The sequence below is a fragment of the Hesperophylax consimilis genome, chromosome 23 (genome assembly GCF_061612785.1).
Source record: "Hesperophylax consimilis isolate HC1 chromosome 23, BYU_Hcon_1.0, whole genome shotgun sequence".
NCBI classification, from domain to species: Eukaryota; Metazoa; Arthropoda; class Insecta; order Trichoptera; family Limnephilidae; genus Hesperophylax; species Hesperophylax consimilis.
The window spans coordinates 23,094,084-23,115,506 of NC_142858.1; the positions used below are offsets into that span (position 1 = coordinate 23,094,084).

At 34.1% G+C, this 21,423-nt stretch overlaps 1 protein-coding gene across 1 annotated transcript in view; it reads right to left on the reverse strand.

The window, feature by feature from the left end:
* Positions 1 to 21,423, reverse strand: part of LOC149412475 (uncharacterized) — a 67,124-nt gene that overhangs the window by 18,670 nt on the left and 27,031 nt on the right. Inside the window, exon 3 of the mRNA XM_089645786.1 lies at positions 16,255 to 16,610. Coding sequence (XP_089501912.1) covers positions 16,255 to 16,600 — 346 coding nt within the window. The 5' untranslated portion in view covers positions 16,601 to 16,610. The remainder of the gene's footprint in view (positions 1 to 16,254; positions 16,611 to 21,423) is intronic.

A 21,423-nucleotide genomic window follows, 5' to 3' on the forward strand; every position in this document is an offset into this window, starting at 1 on the left:
AAAATCAGTACGGCCTCACCTAACGGTATTTCATCACATCCAAAAAAAGTTACACGTCCAATGCAAATGTTATCGTTGGATTTGGTAGGTCCATTACCGAGAAGTTACTCTGGTTTTACCGTTATTTTATCCTGTGTCGATGTTTTTTCAAAGTTTACCTGGCTGTTCCCGTTGCGCAAAGGTACCGCGCGAAGCATTGTGAAGAGTTTAGAAGAAAGTATCTTTCTTGTACATGGCGTACCGCGCACCATTGTTTGTGATAACGGCCGTCAGTTTGTATCCAAAGAATTTAAGGACTTATTAAATAATTATAATATACCACCTCCGTTTTATAACTCTTATTATACCCCTCAAAATAATGTGGTAGAGAGATATAACCAAACTTTGGGCACCGCATTATCGATATTAGTTGAATCAGACCACCGTAATTGGTCAAAATTTTTACCACAAATACAATCAGCTATGAACAATTCCGTAAATTGCGCTACGGGTTTTACACCTTATTTTCTAATGCATGGTCGGGAGCAAATATTAGACGGTGATTTGCATCGTAACCCTATAGCTGATACGGAATCTAATTCACAAAATTGTACTAGTCAGAGAATCTACGCACAAAAATTAGAAGAACTGTCATCAGTTTATGAGCAAGTCTCAGATGCTTTACTAAAAGCTTATCAAAAAGGAGCAAACCATTATAACCTGCGGAGAAAACATGTTAGTTTTCAAGTCGGAGACAGGGTTTGGCGTAGAAATTTCGTCCAATCAAACGCTTTAAATTACTTTGCACAGAAACTAGCTCCACGCTTTGTGCAAAATATAGTCGTGAAGAAAAAATCAGACTTAATCTATACATTAGCAGACCTCAAAGGTAAGGAAACTGGTAACTTTCACGTGAAAGACATCGTCAAGTCAGAAAATATACCGGATTAATATGTTTCTGATAGTGCTTTGGTGGGTCTGGCCACCCTACCAAGTACTCTCAATTAATTAATATTTCAAATATTTTTCAATGCACGGGAGCACAAAGCGGCTTGATCACCCGAGTTGGAGCGACCCAGCATTATGACAGTCCTTAGTCCTGTCCTAGTTAATTTTCTTTTAGAAAATATAGAAATTTCGTAAAATGGTTAGTATAATCGGTAAATAATAGAAAGAAACATAATAAATTTAGTATAACACTCTAGTATCCTACTCGAGTTTGTTACACGACAATGATGTTGTTCAGATAAGCTTATAAGACAATAATTAAAAAAAAAAAAAAAAACGACGTGAAATATGGCTTTGACTAAACAAGTGAAAGTTAGGTAGCATGGGATATATAAACTGCCCAAATCTTGGAATGCACGGTGATACTTTCCCACTATCCCCGTATATTCTAGGTTTCTTAATATATACTTATGTGCATATTGTATACGTTCGCCCGTTACTTAGAAAGTGAAGATGTACCGGTCCAGTACATCTTTGTTTTCTAAGCAGTTTTAAAAATTTTATTATTAAGAATTGAATTTTACCAAATATATTTTTGTTTACTTTATTATAATTATCTTGTCATGTTTGGAAATGGTATACTTATGTTAGTACTCTTGATATTTTGTTTAATAATTTCATAGTAATTAATGATACAATTATAAGAGCTGGTTCAGCATATGTCTTTTCCTTAAATTCCTTCTATAACTTTAGTTATATTTAGTAAAAGTAAGTTTTATCTATAAATTAGTACAATAATACAATTTTCTACCAATTGCACCATTTACAACAATGGATGTATACAATTTTCGACCAATGGCTCCATTTACAACAATGGATGTATACAATCTTCGACCAATGACTCCATTTACAACAATGGATGTATACTACTACTAATTGCACCACATCTATAAGATTGGTTGTTGACAGTTCCACTCGATTAAACCACCTTACACACCTGCGTGTGTGTAAAGGTTAAAAGTTTTTTCTACTATTACGAAATAATGCTTTCCAAGGATGATTATTTTGTCTTATTGTATAAATTCTCTTCGAAAGACTTACCCAATAACCAGGTCAGGTAGAGTAGATAGAATTTCTTCGAAGTGTGTTTTATCTCCAACGGAGAAGTAGACTCAGTGAAAAGTGAGGGTTGGTTTACCTCCCTAAAAAAAAAGTGCTGCCTGAGTGGCTTATCGCCCTATTAAAGGGCCAGTGAAGCTTTAACGCTTAAGTTGTTTAGATGTGTTGAGAAGAACAATAATATTTTTTTATATACCTACAGGTTTACCTACAATTTTGTTTAAGAATATTTTCCGTCACAGATGTAACGCTAACGGCAGTCTTCGACAATCGTCAATTTATCATCACCCGGTATTCCGATACTGTGGGTGCTTGCAGACTCCGTTCACGTAATATCTTCTAAAATTTGTAATTAAGTTACATTAATCTTAAGTTATCTTTAAGTTCTAGAATGGATGAATCGCAGGCTCAACCATCCGGCTGCACGCTCGATGGGTGCGATTGAAGCTGCGGCACACCCATTCATCATAAGTTTTGCTATCCAAATCGTAGATTTTGTCTTATTCCTTACTTATCTTACAAATTATGATGCTCATGTATAATTGTTGATTGTTTTTTTAGAAACCCAGAGGATCTTTTCAAGCTTAGTTATTGCAGTTGTAGTTTTTTTTAGAGTTGTATTAATGTTTGGGGACAAACATTTGTGTGGCGCGGGGGGTAATGTTATGAAGCGGTGTTAAGTCTTATTTAAAAGTAATTATTTAAAACACCTCTTCAGAACAAGTACCATTCATAGCATTAATTTTGATTAAAATTATAGAGAGCACGGTCTGGCAACAAATAGACCGCCGGGCAGTCTATTGTTTGTTTCCGTTTCCCTTTTCGCGGGGTACTCTGGAATTGTTACACGAGCGGGACGGCCGTGTAATGATCGGACAGTCAATTAGATTATAATTCATTTTTACCCTGGATGGGCGATCGTATTAAAAAGTGTACATCAGTATTCCTGATGCGGGTTATTCGGTTCCTTTTTACAAAAACCAAGTCGGTGCAGGCTCTATTAATTAAACGTCCGTATAATGGATGACCGTGTGTGTGTTCGTGAAGATCACAAATAATGTTCTACTGAAGTTTATATACGCGATCCCTTGCAAATCGTTATTCCGCGGACTCCGGGAAATGAAGCATTCACCTCAAGTGGCGCGATACAAGCCGTATTTTTCTTAATAAGATACGGATAATAAAATCACAAGCCCGGACGGCACCCGCTCAAGTAATCTGCCGATCAGCTCAATGGATGGATTCGCTCCATTAATGTTACATAAACGATAGACCCGATACGCTCCAGAACCGCTTATCAGCCACCTTGTCGGAGACGCTGGACCCGTCTCCTGGACCAAAGCCCTGATGGTGCCAGCTCGATCTGTCTGGGACAGACCACCGCCGGCCGTATGGAAGCTCCCCGCTCACTTTCCGTAATTAAGTGGTTAATCAGTTTTAGATAGAATTAAGAACCAATTTTTGATCCCTGGGGGTAAGTGCCGAGTCATAATATGTAACATGTTTACTTAAATATATTCTCCATGTTTTATAATGTGCAAAAACAAAACTACTGCTTTCATTTCACTACAATCAGTAGAACCTGTAATCCTTTGTGTGCCCATGCCTTGGCGACAGTTTCATGCTCTGCCCATCCCGAACATTACTCGAGGACCGAGTATTGGCGCGCAGAAAATCTGCAAAGTTCGGGATGGCATTTAATATAAAATATGGCCGGTAACAAGATGTAAGTAGATCTAAGTATGATTTAGATTAAGTATTAACACTTGAAAAACCCTATTAAAATCGAGACTTATAATTATTAGATGTTCTTAATTAAATTCACCTCCCTAGTCCCCACCCAAGCGACACGAATTGGCGAGAAGGCAGAACATACGAATTGGTAAGTATAAGAACAGCAATATATTTAAGTATGATTCTGAGCTAGATGCCGGAGGAGAAGATAACATGATTTATTGTCACACTACCCACCCTCATACCCCTTTCCTTCCCAGAACTTAGTGTCCTTTTTTTCCTTAAAAAACTCTTCCACACAGTATCCCGAAAGAAAACATAGGCCCCGTAAGGAAATTATTTTCCTCAGGGCCTCCTGTATGGGGTTAATGTAAAAAACAGTGTATTATGGCTCAATCGCGTGCGTAGTTAGCCATGTTAAATGGTCTATAGTTCTCTTAAGGCGAAGCTTAATGCTAAATCACTATTTTGATTAATATTTATAACGAATTGGTGTACATTGTGAATGCCAAAAAATATGCTTCAAATAAATTGAAGGTTTTCCTATCGTTTCGCTTGAGTAGAATACAAATAAAAAAATAAATTACTCAATTAAAAATATAAATGTAAACTCCTAAAAAAAATTTTTTTAATAGAAATTTATGAAAGCGTAAAGGAGATAACATTAAAAAAATAAAATAATAGTTAAGATTATATGTGACAGTTTCACTCGATTAATTTATTTGCTTTCTTACAAAATTATTTACAAAATAAATAAAAAACAGTTTTATGCTTAAAATCGAACGTTTCTAGACTCTGTTTATCAAGCGATTTTAATGCCTATTACCTACAATATAAGGTAGGTATACCAAGAATATACACATGTTTGGCTTGTAGCTTCCTCTTAAGTAGGTAGGTACCCATGCGAGAGAATCGATTAATATACATTGTGTGTAATATATATAGGAAACAGACCCTACACATCCGATTGTAAATTAAATAGTAAAACAATTTATGATCGTATATAAAGAATTGAGAATAATATTTTCCTTTTCTTTAAAATTAAAGTCACAGTGGAATGGAGTTATTTAAAATACTAAGAATGCTTAGATCAACACTTTATTTACACATAAATTTAACTGTAGTATAATGAAAATAATGGAAAAATATTAGATCTTTGTGAAAATCTATACCGTATCTGAAAATATGTTCATCCGTTTGTATCTACTAAACTGTACACATAAATTTAACTTGCAGTAATATGAAAACAACGGAAAAATTGTTAGAATTTTTACGAATATATAATATACCGTATCTGAAAGTATGCCCATCCGTTTGTTCTACTAAACTGTGCACGTAAATTTAACTTAAGTAATATGAAAACAAGGGAAAAATGTTAGAATTTTTACGAAAATATATACTGTATCTGAAAGTATGCGCATCCGTTTGTGTCTACTAAATTGTACACGTAAATTTAACTTAAGTAATATGAAAACAACGGAAAAATTGTTAGAATTTTTACGAAGATATATACCTACCGTATCTGAAAGTATCCGTGTGTGTCCACTAAACTGTACACGTAAATTTAACTTAAGTAATATGAAAACAAGGGAAAAATGTTAGAATTTTTGTGAAAATCTATACCGTATCTGAAAGTATGCTAATCCGTTTGTATTTTCGTCTTTCCAAAGAGTCTCAAATATTTATTATATACTTGTACCTACTATAATAGTAGATATTAAATTTTTATTTAATTATAGATTAAAGTAAAGTACGCAACAAGTTGAATTCGGAAATAAATTTTATTTCAGAACCTACTTGAGATTTAGAATATTTTTGTGAACAAATTATTATTTAACCCTAGAATGCTAAACATCGCCTGTGAGGCGAAGCAATTTTTTTTTGGAGTGATATCTCCTGATCGCTCACTCGTATCAAAGCATGCGCTCGCGCCAACTCAGTTGAGTGTTGTACGAGCTAGCGCACAGACGTTTTTTGGATTTGCTCGGCTGCGTTGTTGAGATACAGACACGTGTGGCGCCTGTGAGGCGAAGTTTAGCATTAAAGGTAATTTTTTTGTACATATATGTTTGTGGTTTTTTTTTTGATTTTTTGCTAAAAATTAAAGTTTGAGTATAATTTTTATAGTTTTATGAAATGGCAACGTCTGAAGCGCAGCTACTTAAATGGCTGGAGGAAATATCGGTAGATGGAAGTGAAGAGGACGACGATTTAGGAGCGGATTTTGATTCAGATGACAGTGTGGATGACCCCAATTACGTCACTGAGTTAGACGATGACTTGCAGAATATTCATGTATCAAATCAAATTCATGTCGATGTACAATCCACACCGACTCATGTTCAGGAAGCTTTAGCCACGGCGCAAAATAGGGAGCAGCCGGCTTGTGAGAATCGGATAATTACGCCATCGGCATCGATTATGAGGGGAAAGAACAAATATATTTGGTCCTCAGAACCTTCTTCGTCACAACAAAAATCGAACAGAACTCCTTCGAGAAACATAGTCCATATTGTGCCAGGCCCAAAAGAAGGCGCCAAGGGCATTGTTGATCCCATGAAATGTTTTGAACTGTTTTTTACTTCGGAGTTGATGGACGAAGTACTTTTGCGGACTAATGAATATATTATACAAACAGCTACCAAGTATAAAATTCAGAATACTACTACATCACAGGTCAGAATAGAAGAGCTTCGTGCGCTTCTTGGCATATTTATCTTGAGCGGAGCGTTGAAAAATAATCACTTGACAACAAATGAGCTGTTTGATCCTACGATTTGTGGATCCCAAAATTTAGCTGCAATGAGCTGTGAACGGTTTGAGTTCCTTGTAAAGTGTCTGCGTTTCGATGATCGTAACACTCGAGACGACAGAAAAAAAACTGATAAGTTTGCGCCTATCCGAAATATTTGGGAAATTTTTATCAAGCAATGTAGAGATCTGTATAAACCAAGCTCATACGTGACAATAGATGAACAACTTTTGGCATTCAGGGGACGATGTCCATTCCGTATGTATATTCCTAATAAGCCGGCCAAATACGGAATAAAGATTGTTTTAGTGTGCGATGTTAGATCAAAATATATGTTTGATGCCTCACCGTATTTGGGAAAAAACCTCGGTACAGCTATAAACGAACCATTAGGCTCTTACTATTGTAAGCTGCTTACAAAGACTATACATGGCACAAATCGTAATTTAACTGCCGATAACTGGTTTACTTCTATACCGCTAGCTGAGCAATTGCTTCGACCACCATACAACCTTACTCTTATTGGAACAATTCGAAATAATAAGCAAGAAATTCCACCAGAGTTCAAACATAATTCATCACGCCCTGTTGGGACATCTCTTTTTGGATTCCACGAAAAGCTCACTCTTGTTAGCTACAAGCCAAAACCTCAAAAGACCGTTCTTTTGCTCTCTACGATGCACGACAAGCCTTCTGTTGACTCCGTTTCCGGTAAGCCGACAATAATTCATTCTTATAACGAAACAAAAGGTGCTGTGGATACTTTTGACCAGATGTGTGGTCACTCAAGCTGTAGCCGTAAAACTAGGCGTTGGCCACTTTGCATGTTCTATGGAATGTTGAATATGGCTCTACTCAATAGCTTTGTAATTTATGTATCCAATTGCGAAGCTTTGAAAATAAAGCCAATGTCAAGAAGAGAATTTCTCAAGATATTAAGCAAGAACCTATGCAGCGACTGGTGCGCCATCCGTTTGGAAGAAAGGCCACGTATGCAGAAAAGAGTCCGTTCTGCAATTCATGACGTGGTTGGTCATAATACTGACACTGATTCAGATGAACCATGCATAAAAAAGGGAAAAAGATCAATGTGTGACTTCTGCCCCCCGAAATTGAGGCGTATGAGTATTTATTTCTGCGCAAAATGCAAGTTAACATACTGCTTAGAACACCGGTCTCCAAACTGTTGCAAATGCGACAAAAAAAAGTAGGTGGAAAAAACCGAAACTTTATTTTGGTCTCAATGAATATTTTTAAGTTGTAAGCTGTGAAATATATTTTTATAGACTTAGTACATCTCAGGTCTATAAGACCCAGAAGTTTTTTTTAAATTTCCAATTGTGAATTTTTTTGATTTTTTTTTTTTTGTAAAAGATCTCTGTATACCACGAAACAAAATATATGATCTTAAAATAAGCTTTTAATATATTTAATGTATTTAAAAAATGAATTGTGTTATTTTTTTTTTGTTACCCAATATGTAATAAAAGTGTTTTTGTTTTTGTTTTAATATGTTGTATTTTTTTAAAGTAAAATATGGTTTTTTTTTATAAAAGTCGCCTCACAGGCGAAGTTTAGCATTAATGGGCTAAAAAATATGTTTAGTATTCTAGGGTTAAAAAAAACTGTTTTACAGTCAAATAATTATATTGTTGTGTTTAATTAATTAATGTAGTTGTGTTCTAGGCTTTTGCCTAGAACACAACTACATTAAGAACTAAAATTATTAACAAATTAGCGCTATTAAAAATGTCATTACTTAGTTAATCATATTTCGCACTCACTTGTAACTGTTTTTTTTCTGGTTTCAAATCGAGTTCTAACTGAATTATTTATTAGAAGTTTAAGTAATTTTTCATTATACACCTGAAATGGGCCTTCACAAATTTACTACTTGAACGCGTTCTTAGCTCTAACAGTTTCAGTTATCAGCTATCAACACTACATAGCTGAGCAAGCTCTGTACGGAAAAGGGGTATGCATTTGCAAGAGAATCGGATTGCAAGGGAAATGTGAAAACAGATTAAATGCAGGGGAGTGCAGTCTGTTTGCGTGGCTGTGTATGCATCTGTAGGCGTTAGTTTGTGTGTGTCAATTTACACTTAGGAATACTCGTTTGTATGAATGCAGAGGCATAGCGTTCTTTTGCGTAAGGTGGGCAGCGCAAACAGGCGGCCAAACCAAGGAACGTCTTTTAAAATTGTACTCTCCGTACCTACACAGTTTCGCAGGCGGATCTACCCCTCGTGGCAGCCCTGAACCATCGTTGTGTGTACATGTATAGGGCGTGTCTGTGTAGTGGCAAAGAGCGAGTAGTGCTGATGGAAGTGAGGAGATGGGAACAAAATAGCGTCTATTCTCTTCCGGCGCAGCGGATATTACAATAATGGTACCTCACTGGCAATACCCATCCAACTACCGCCTAATGAGGCCGATGCATGTTCGCAGGGAGGAGCGTTCAATATATAGGTACACGCCGGGAATAACAAGGAAATACACTCGAAACATCTAGGTTCACTTGATTTCAGTTAGATTACCAATTATTTTACTCAGGAGGTGAAAAAGTGGGTGCTCAATTTAAATTTTTATTATTTTTTTTATTTTTCCTATATTATTGTGATCTTGGCTAAATATACCATACTAATTACAAAGATACCATACTAATTATTAAGATACCATACACGTAACACACAATACCAATATAAAACACACATCACTCACAAACACATAACATATATTATAAATATACCGATTTTAACTTTATTTCATTTTATTTAAATTTTATTTTACTTTAATTTTTAATTTAAATTTTGTATAATTATTTAACATTATATATATTTTCTTCAAATGTATTATGTATATTTTTATATTATAAAATTGAGGCCTCAGCTTGGATATGAAATGCAAAATATTGTAGCAAAAAAAAATGTTGATAATACCCATGATCTTTAACAGAGAGTTGAGAAGGTTAATAAAGTAACAAACGTAGGATAAATATATAAAAACTCTACTTTCCCAACAAAATTGCTTTTTAAATTGTTTCCAGTACCAAATATTGATGATATATTTAAGCAAACTTCCATTATAAAAATGTGTAAAGAAAAAAATAACACAGAATATCAAGAATTTTACAAACTGATGAGAAATGGAAATCAATTTATTACGCCAATCTATAAAACAACTCAAATGCAAAACCATTATATTTACCAAGCCATAAAAAACTACAATAATCTCCCTTCCGAATTGCGCTGTATTACGAACCAACAAGAACAAATAAATAAAATCAAACTAAAATATATAATATAAATAATATATATATATATATATATATTATATATTTTACACATAACATAATATTATAACATTGAATCTAAGTAAGAATCGCGGCTCCCTTATCAGGCACAAGAGCTCCTCTTTTCTGATAAGGTATACATGACCAATTATGAACCTTAATATTATATTTTGCAAAATATGTATGTATTAATGTAACCCATATGATCTATATTAAAAAAAATATATACATATATATATATATATCTCATAAATAAAGCTCCTACAGCCTAGAAAAATCCCGTTGAATTCAATAAATATCAATGAAGAATATGGTGTAAACCGAGGCTTTTCGGATCTTTTTACTTGAACATGATTTTGAATCTAATTTTTCTTTTGAGAATGTACAAAAGCTTCACTGCAATAAATGCAAAACCACCTTCTTGAAACATTTTTCCTGACCATGTTTGGAGTTATGCCGAATTTAGATATATAAACCAACATTATTAGATATATGAACCAAAATTGTTACATATATAAACCAACATTGTTAGATATTTAAACCAACATTGTTAGATATATGAACCAACATTGTTACATACATCAACCAATATAGTTAGATAAATAAACCAACATTGTTAGATATATAAAGCAACATTATTAGATATATAAACCAACATTGTTAGATATTTTTTAATTTTTTATATTATCTTTATTCAGTAAAGTTTATACATTACAGTAAACGTGTAAATTTTTGGCCACCACACTATTCACATGCCCGTGTTGTAGTGGTCAATTTTATGTTAAGTATAATAATACAAATTAAAAATAAGTTGAATAAAAACAAAATAATATAAAAATAAAATAAAATAATTTATACATCTAAAACAAGTATGAAGTATAAAGGAATTAAAAATAATGCAAAATATCTACATAAGTTTAAGATATATGAATATAAAAAATAGGTGTGGAAAACAGAAAAATTAAAAATAATATAAAAAGTATATCAAAGAAAATACGTATTATTGAATTAAAAATAATACATGGAGCATGTATCAAAAAAAAAAGAAAAAATACAAGTACATTTGTGTAATTAAAATCGAATTAAAAGTGTAGTAAAAATACAAGTACATTAAGTACAAGTGTATTTCTAAAAAAAGAATACAAATACAACCAACAATTTAAACCAACATTGTTAGATATATAAAGCAACATTGTTAGATATATAAACCAACATTGTTAGATATTTAAACCAACATTTACAGGCGTAAGTATGTTTAAAACAAAATAAAATATACAAGCCGCATATCGAGGGCAAATTACCTCACCATCACGAGACAGTCTCGGCGAGAAAGAGCGTGGTGAGCGGCCTGGCCACAACGAGCTCAAACGCCCGCGTCCCTTAGCCGGTTTCCCGAGACTACCCTCCAAGAAATATATCGGATTACGTGTTCACACAACTGCGCTTATCCTATTATGAAATACAAAAATATTTGCAATTTTATGAACACATGTTCCGACGTCGCCAAAACACATTCGTGTTTATTTTATTAGGAAATCTGTCAATTCATTCGTTAAAGTCCGGTTTACAACAGAAATTCGAATAATTTGAAGAGATTTTAAAGACATTATTTATTTATTACTATTTATTTATATTAGTTTCTACATAAGTACTATAAATTATAGATTTCCTCATTGTAACTTTAACTGAGACAGCATAATATGGAATAAGTTATTTAAATTTATGAGAAAGGAATATGAATTAAAAAATGTATACAAAACAAAAGAAAAATTTACAAAACGATACATTTATAGCCATGGACAGAGGTTGTAGATATAAATCAAATCATAATAGAGATATAAACAAGAGAGACATAAACATTATCACAAACCATCAAAGAAATATTATTTTATTAAATATACTTTTATGTATTTGGTAAGTTGGCAACTGAAAATATCAACGTTGGATAATACGCTATTGTAATTATTGCAAAGTCTGTTCAGGTAAAAATTCTGCTTAGAGTTCGTTTTGCTTTGATCAACCCTGAACAGGACACAAGAGCGTGTTGAACGCGCAGGTACATTGAATGGAATCTTGTTTAACAACTCTGGGCATTGAATATTATTGTTAACTACTTTATATAGGAATAGTGCATCCTTATGATGCCTACAAATACTCAGTAAATCAATTTTAAAGTATGAAGATTAGCAACATTTTATGTTAGTAAGTTTTCTCCGTTCATAATTAGAATTGACTTTATAGATAAAAAAATGAATTGAACCAAAATTTTTCGGTAAGATTATAAATTGTACAAAAAGGGTAATTTATGGATAGGTTTAAAAAATAAATTTGAATGAGACAAAAGGGTCGACTGGTTTGTGAATCGTTTTATATTGAACTAGATTGCGGTCCGCTGGCTTCATATTATGAAACGGGGGAAATCAATAATGCATTTAGATGATCCAACATTAGCAATGTGGACATGCTGAATACTGGAGTTCCATTCGAGACTGCCACATTTGGCAAACATTCCGGCTGCATTGGGTTCTGCGCGAACACTGCACATTCATGTTTTATGAATTCCATGGGCACGTAATAATGCAAAAGTACCACTCTTATTTCCCTGCTGCCTCTCAAAATTTATCACCACATAAAGTGGCTTTATTTTAAAATTCCCTCAAATAACTTTTACGAAGTTTTCTGTTAGACAACGCGTGCAGCAAGGCTATATGCTTGGGGGAAGAATTTATCATCGCACGATCATTATTATTGATTTGACTTATTTGACAGAGGGAAGATAGGTAGAAGACGCTACGTTTACAAAACCATTTTAACAAATTAATCAATATTTTAAGTGTAGCCATTTACTTAAATTTCCTTAGTCTCACAGTTAATTTTTGTGTAGAAAAAAGTATCTGCGACGGTTCGATTTAGCTCTTCATACTATAAATAATATTTGTCTAAACTGAAACATTGATATTTTTTCGGATTCACTGCTCAAATTCAAACGTGGCATCATGTCAATAATATAAACAGTCTAATGCGCATACGTATACACACACAAACTCACACATACATACAAATACACACACACATACATCTATATATAACGGACGTCACTTAGTAATAAAGGAATGAACAAACCACTTACTAGACATTACAAGGAAACATATCATAGGTACCCAACATGAAATATCTAATTCCTGTAAATTGTTTCATCACTATAACTCATATACTGTTTGTTTCTAAAATATACAGTTTTCCGAGATTGATGAAATTTTGCACACTTGACCTTCAAAACAAGAGGAAGGCCACCGTCTATATGAGATTTCGAACAACCACCCCTTCCATATTCCCACCTCTTAAAGCGGAATTTTAATATTTCTAGATGAACTTTTGCACACGTGACGTTCGAAATAAGAGGAAAATTATGAGAAAAATCTCCTCTTTTTTTTTGTTTTTCCAATTTTTTAGCGAATAATAACTGGAAGTAATTTTGCAAATCAACATGATGAATGTTAAGATCACTCGGTAAAATTATTGTTTTAAAAAAATATATATTATTTTAACTTTTAAAATACAAATATAAAAATGATTATTATAAAATAAATTAATTATGTTTGGTAAATAATTATATAAAAAAAAATATACGTGCTGATTTGCCAACGTTTCGGACAGCATTAGAGTGTCCATCATCAGAAACCAACATTGTTAGATATGCTCCTGGATTAAAGATGATCCCGGTGATTGAGAACACGTGTCTTTATAATGTCGTGTATGATTTCACTTTCTCAACGGCTTTATCCATTGCAGTTTTCAACCATGATCGATTTGTCGTTTTTTCACATAGTTGTGCATTATCTGTTTCAAATAAAAATGTTAACCATTTGACGCAATAAATTTTGTGAACTTAAAAAAATATGAATCAAATAGCCTCTCCCTAAACAGTCCGTTTTGCCAACGTTTCGGACAGCATTAGAGTGTCCATCATCAGAGCAGATGTTTGAAAAAGGAACAGGGAAACGTTGGCTCGTATGGCATAGTACCCCAAAAATATATTACTACAATACCTACTGTTGGTACCTTGGTTGACACAATGTATGTACCTTGGTACCTACATATAAAAAAACTGCATAATTAATACCAAGGCAGGGAATCAGAAATATATTTTGTTTAGATTATAACCGGGGGTCTACTTTGAAACATTAAGATAATAATGGCACTTTTACATGATATAACTACAAATTTATTTCACTTTTAGACAGTCGGATGCCGCACAAGAGTCCCAACTGCTTCCAACCATCTGGAGCCGGTGAAACTATGGCATCCATAATTGGGGTATGTTGTGAGGCTGAAGGTAGAAGGGTGGGGAAGAGATGGGGAAGATTAAGGTGGGGGAGTGCCAGAATATTCAGATTTGTTCACCAAATACAACTAAAGCCATTTCAAGCAACATTTATTTTATTCATTTATTTATATTTTAAATGTATATTTACAGAATAAAAAATTCCAATAACAAAGATTTATTATACAATCATAATTGCCTAGTTAGCGATTTAAATTTAAAAATGCTCAGGTGGAAAATGTCGATGTCAGAGGCTAGTGAGTTTAGAAGGCCTATCATTCTTCCGAGAGGCATTGCTGATGGTAAGTTAGTCCTACATCTCGGAAGAATGAATGGTTTGTGTCTACGCGCTCTTGCGAAGTTATCAGGGACGTAAAATAAAATTTTATTCAAAATTTCTGGATTGTTGATGTGACCGTTCAACAAGTTATAGGCCATCATCAGCAACGCAGCTTTCCGCCTGTTGACAAGACTATCGATACCCAGCATTCCGGAAAGGAAGGCTGATGGATATAAATAGGGATAGTACCCGAAGTCTCTAAGATAAAGATAACGTAGAAACTTCTTTTGTACTTTCTCTACCATAGAAGTGTACGTTGCATCCCCTGGTCCCCATATTATTGAGCCACTTTCCAAAATACTACGTACTAGGCTAAAATATAGCAAGCGAACCACGGTAGAGCTGCAGAAATGCCTGGAGTTACATAGCACAAATCCAAGCATTCTCAAAGCCCTGCTGCATATAGTTTCAATATGAAGTGAAATGTTAAGTGTGGGTCAAAGGTTATTCCCAAATCTTTCGTTTCAGAAATATGTTTAAGAGAACATTGGGACATCCTATAGTTGAAGTAAATCACAGTGTTTGCTCCAGTATAGCACATTATGGCGCATTTAAATTCTGAATCGTGGACTTATCCAACATAGTACTTGTAGTATATGTGATTCCGACAGAACATGCTGCATTTATGACATAGTATGGGCACATCACTTGCGCCGCAAGACTGAGTCACATGTTCCATAGCCCACGGCGGCTTATTTATTCAACGCAGAGTGATAAGAAGAATTACAGAAATCCAAAAAATATATTTTTTATTTGACAATTTGAGTAAAGTGCCGAGTTGCACTTGTTGAGTCTTTCCTTGAGAACAGCCTGTTGGGGTGCCCGTGGGCGACTCCTCGGGGGTGGCGGCTGTCGATATGGATCACGTGGCTTAGCCTTGCGGCGCAAGTAATGTGTCTATACAGCCTATGTCGTAAATGCAGTGTGTTCTGTGCGACAAATAACCGAAGAAAAATTGAGAGCGTTGCAATCATCTAAACTGCTTCAACCCCTAGAGCAATATTAGGAGATATTTCTCCCAGCCTGATACCGACTCATGAAAGCCTTGCTATTGCATTTTGTATTACGATTAGATGTATGAGTTCAACAATGTTAAAAATAGTAAATACCGCGATTTTTATTTGCTTTTAAAAAATTACGACAGATGCTTCCGAAAAATTCTACGAAACAATATTTAGCCCTTGAAAAATTAGTTAAATTTTGTTATTTTATTATAGTTCTAGATACCGATAGATACCTATATAACATTCTAAGGTATTTCAAAGTATATATGTACGGGAGATATTTGCGTGAAAAAGTATATATATTTAAATTCTTCCAAATTTTTATAACGAACAGAACATAATTTATAAAAAAATATCTTAGTTTACATCACTTTATTTTTTACATTATTTTCTTCGAAAAATTCGACATTTATTTTTTATTATTAATTGTAAAAAAAACTTTATGTATTAAAATGTTCCTGTCTTATATCGAACTGACAAAAATTCGATTGAAAAATTCGGTAGTCAAGTATAACTTCAGATTTAATAATACCAAAATAGCTGTTACTTGGTGTTTTCGTAATCAAAAAAATTTAGTTACTTTTAATTAAATTGAATTGTCAATCTGCATCTGTAGAAACACGCTTTCTATTATTACTCCACTCAATTACTATAACTTCAAATCAGCTAAGGAAACGTTGGTAGAAGTCAGTGGTAATTACTATGTAATTTATAATTAGGTAACAAAATAGAAATATGAAAAGTAGTTGTTTATTGACTTACCATCGCCGACGGTTGTTTCTCTCGAGGCGTAGTACGGGGGCGCCACGCATGCCTCGGTGGGGCTCAGCGGCCGGGTGGGGGTCTCAGCGGGAGCAGCGGGCTCGCGGGCGTAGCGCCCCGCGGGCGTGCGCTCGTAGCCATGCCGCGTCGGTCCCTCCCGCTCGTAGCCGTGTCTCGCTGGGCCTTCGCGCTCGTAGCCGTGCCTGGCCGGGGTCTCGCGCTCAAATCCGTGGCGCGCGGGGGCCTCGCGCTCGTAGGCGTGCCGCTCGCCGGGCACACGCTCGTAGTGACCGCCGCCCTTGCCGCCGCCCGCGTGTTGCTTCTTCACCATGTAGCAACGCGGCATTCTAGCCCTGCTACATTCATAACGTGCAATCAACAAATACAATCATTTCACAGGAATAAATGCGATGCAATAAAGAACAGTTACAAAAATAAATTAGTTACAATGGTCGCACCAGATATTGTGGTAGAAGTATTCTGTATTTGTGTGGCGTAGAACAGTTGAATCTCTAAGTTCCAATTGTTTCGCAGAAATTCACGTGTGACAAAGCCATCAAATGGACATTTAGCGCTATTTTGCCTTCCGTTTTCAGCTTTTGAGAAAATTGTGACCAGCAGAATAGGGCAAATATCATATTGTTAAGCCTGCCAGTTTATTACAGTTTGATGGAAAGCTAAAACGCGCGTTATTTTTAAAATGTTAATGTTATAGTTGAGGAGTAATTTTGTAATTTTTTACATACTTGGAGATTTTATGGTTCTTTGCCACAAAAATACAGCAAATTTAAAAAAATCGCAGGATACCAATTTCGATTTAAAAATTTCGCAGAAATATGGTCGCACGTAATTTATGTTTTGATTAGTTGTATAAAACTACAACATGAATTTGTTTTAAATATAACTGGGAAATGGTTGACTTATGACTATTAACAAGAATAAATCTTATATTTTATTTTTTCTCCTCAATATATAATTAGCTACTGATGAAATATATCGCTTGAGATATGTTGCACCCAGTGCCTAAAATAACGAATCAACATTTGAAAATATATAAAAAGTTTTCATGAAAAACAGCAAGTCGCCTGGGGTAATCGCAAAAAATTACGCCAACCAAAAAAGATGAATATTTGATGATTTAACGACACCGAAGTAAAAATGACTAGTGAGTATCTATAATTATTTTTTGACCAAATTTATTTTACGCCGTACGTATACAAACCAGATATAAATTGTTTTACATAAAAAAACTACAGAAGCATATATTAATATTAACAAGTAAAGTAGGTGCATGTCAAACTTCGTCATATTTGACTGACGAATAGCGTTAGTTTGTTTTTTTGATGTTTAATGTCGTTTGTCAACCTGTTAGAGCTTTTAATCAAGTTGTGATCAGCTGATAACCATAATGGTCATGTTATAATAACTAAATATAATAGTAGTTATACGTCTGATCACAATTTGACTAAAAGCATCTAATTTTGTCAATTTAATCGTCAGTAAAATGTGACGAATCGACATGACACCCCAACTAAACTAAGTATTCCTACGAATTGAAATAGGAAAGGATAGGAATCAAGACAGGGAGAACACTTTTATTTTTGTATTGTTCTTGAAAAAAACCTTAGCTTAGTGTATAGCTTAATTAATTTTATTGGGACAATTATACTATTGTTTCAGTTTTTTACGGTTACGGTTTTAAAGGGATTGTAAAAACGGTGGACGATTTTTACCACTGACTTTATTGAAATGTAGTTTTTATAATTCTATTCGTATTATATTATGCTAAGATTATGCTGAATTGTCGGTAATGTGACCATCCAATTTTGAATATTGAAATATTTAGTAAACTTGAAAAAAGTACATATTAATGTATCTCTTGTGTTCCTTAATTATGCTAATGTTATTTAATAAATTCTTTATTTATCATTGAAGAAGAAGACAATACCAACAAATCGAAACGAAACATCAACAGAACAAGACTTCATTTATTGTTTGCAAAATGTCATTAATTTAATTTTGTTTTGATACAATTTAACATATTTATAATTATTTCTCCAGACAAATATTTTCGACGAAACAATTAAATACCAATATATTTATTTATAATATAAATAAAGAAAATTCTTGGACTAACTCGCGTTTTAATATGCATAAATAAAAATAAAATCTTATGTATCTTTATCATCTATGTAGTTAAATGTACCGTTAATTATAGAAGAATGGTCACCGTCACTCATCTGTATTATAACAAGCAAGTTACGACGTACGGTCCATTGAAAAGCTCCATGGCGACGTGTATACGAGCTCTGTCTGGGAATACTTCACTTAATCCTACAAACCTAGAAAAATAATTGAAATATTCTAAAAATATGTCGAATTTTCCATTCACCGTAATCAGGAAACAGATCTCTCCGCCCACGGTTGAATTGCATAGATCTGTTTTAGGCTAGCTTGACAATACAGCATATTATGATGGTATCCTAAAATTTTATGCTTTATTCTGACCGAAATAAATATTTGCGCCTAAACATTGTCATCAATTTTTAATGACGAGAAAGAAATTAGAATTCACTTCGAAACGTCTCTAAAAAATGACACTACGAAAATACACAGTCATAATTTCAATTTGGGAGGAGGGGTGTGGATACCGCTGCACCGGCAACCATTTATTGGATAACCAACACCTCTGTCATAGGCCACCCCAAGTGGTTCGTACGTTTGGTGAATTAGGAAGGTTGCCGGGTTCACTAGGTGAGGTTTACGCAGATCTCGGCAGTGTAGTTGTCAGCCCAGAGACTGGTTGAGAGAGACCTTTTGAGCTCTTCAGCCTGACTCTCTTGACCCGTCGCCGGGATGGATTCACACATCCACCTTGACACACTGACCTCCAGATTCCTATCCACCCCTAATACCCTTTTTCTAGCAAGTATTTTACTAATGTACTTTTGTGATTTTTAAAATTGTTATAAATATCTGTCTATACTTATTCTTCCTTCGTATAAACATTTTTATTTACACTTTTTTTTTTTTGGTTTTAGGCATTTCACCCTGAAAAGAGCACTTTTCCTTTTATGGTTTGTTTGTTATTACTGTAAGTACAGTTTTTTAAATATTCAAAGTTTGTTATTACTGTAAATGCAGTTTTTTTAAAAATATTTAATAGTTTGTCATTACTGTGAGTACTGTTTTTTTTAATATTCAATAGTTTGTTATTACTGTAAGTACAGTTTTTTTAATATTCAACAGTTTGTTATTACTTTGAGTACAGCTTTTTTTAATATTCAATAGTGTTTTATTACTGTAAGTACAGTTTTTTTAATATTAAATATTTGTTATTACTGTAAGTACAGGTTTTTTAATGTTCAATAGTTTTTCGAAAACACAAGCAGCAGCTTACATTAGGAAATAATTTAATAATTCAAAAAATTGTAAAATCATGCAAAAAATAATACCGTCTCAATAATGATATAATGATCTACTTCCTTTCCTTAAAAACACCCTCCACAGAGCATCCAAAAAAATATCTTCCGTGGGAGCTTTTGTAAAAATATAAAAAAAATAAAAATAAAAAACAAAATGGGTCGATTATTTTATTATTATTTGTCCATAAATTTTCTAGTATTTGTTAAAATGCAATGAAATCATTTGTCGGTAGGAATGTTTTACTTAAGAATGAATGCTGCAGTACTTCAAAAAGTGTACGAATATCTGGTCAATCCCTATTTTTCTAACTTCCATAAAAACCACTGTAGTAATTGTAGGTTTAGATTTTAAAATAGAAGAGTTTCTAAATTGGGATTCCAGGGGAAATTGATGGATCATGACGCCCTTCATTGTTTCGAAATATACGTGACCAGAGGGAGAAGGTCAACCCGATGATAACCATCTTGCGATAGGAGATATAACCATAATAATTGATAGACGTACTATTGTAAGTATTTTTGATAACACTAAGTAATAAAATTTGATATCACTAAGTAATGAGTTGAAATAATGTGGTGAACTTACTAAAATATTAATGACTTTCTATCATCGATCTAATAGAGAAATCCGGACAAAAACGGTACGCTTTAAAACGAATAAATCTACTACAATAAAAAGCGTTCTGGACACGAGTGGAACAAATACTAGTATAGCTGTCAGTATACTGTCAAAAAATGTATTTGTTCTGGCCCTTTAAAAAAACATAATCCGCAGTCCATTCCATCGTGGCCGTGCATTCGATACCGCAACGTCAAAAGATAAATATGGCGAAACGGGATTTTTCAATAATATTAGCGCTTTTCCGAATACCACCGGCATTCACACAGTCAATGCTATAAGCCCTACAATAATCCCAGTATAAATAAATTCGTTCCACAGTTTACTATTTTATTACTCGTACAGGGTGCAGCAAAACAGACGGCACAGTTTTAAAGGGATATTAAAAAAATGGCGTTTATTTTATTTTATTCGGTACATCATGCAGTTTAAATCATCAAGTCCTGCATATGACATCAGCAAGGTGATGGCTCCCAGCGACGATACATTGTTGAAGGCGATTTCTGAAGTTTTCTGCGCATTTTGGCACATCTCGACGGGTATAGCGACGATTTCCTCGCGAGTTCGATTATTGAGTTCTTCCAAGGTGTGAGGCCGATGTTTAAAACATTTTCCTTCAGGTGGCCCCAAAGAGAGCAGTCGCAAATTGCAGACGGACGGCCCGCTGAGTCGAAGGCCATTTTTAAGGAACGTGCGGGCTGCGAAGTCTCGGTGTTGTCCGGACCAAACTATGGAAACGACTAAAAACAAAACGACCCTCCCAATACAATGAGACCCCTCCCAGGTTCCTACACCCATCATATAATATGTGCCGGCCATTCAAAAAGCCCTAAACTGTCTGTTTTGCTGCACCCTGTATTTTCGATATTCCAAGCTTTTTAAAAACCATACGGCTTTTCAACGCTAGTACCATGAAACGTTTGGCGTTGAATGTTCCTGAAAATCGTCAGAATTTAAAAAATAACATTTAATTATAACGTTTAATACGTTATCACCCATTGATAAATTTTATATATTTTTTTCTAAACCTTTTCGGTTTGGAAAAAAGTTCATATAAACGTGCCCACATCTTTCAGAAGTTTCAAGTAAACGAAATGAAAAATGTGAACAAAGCAAGGAACGTGT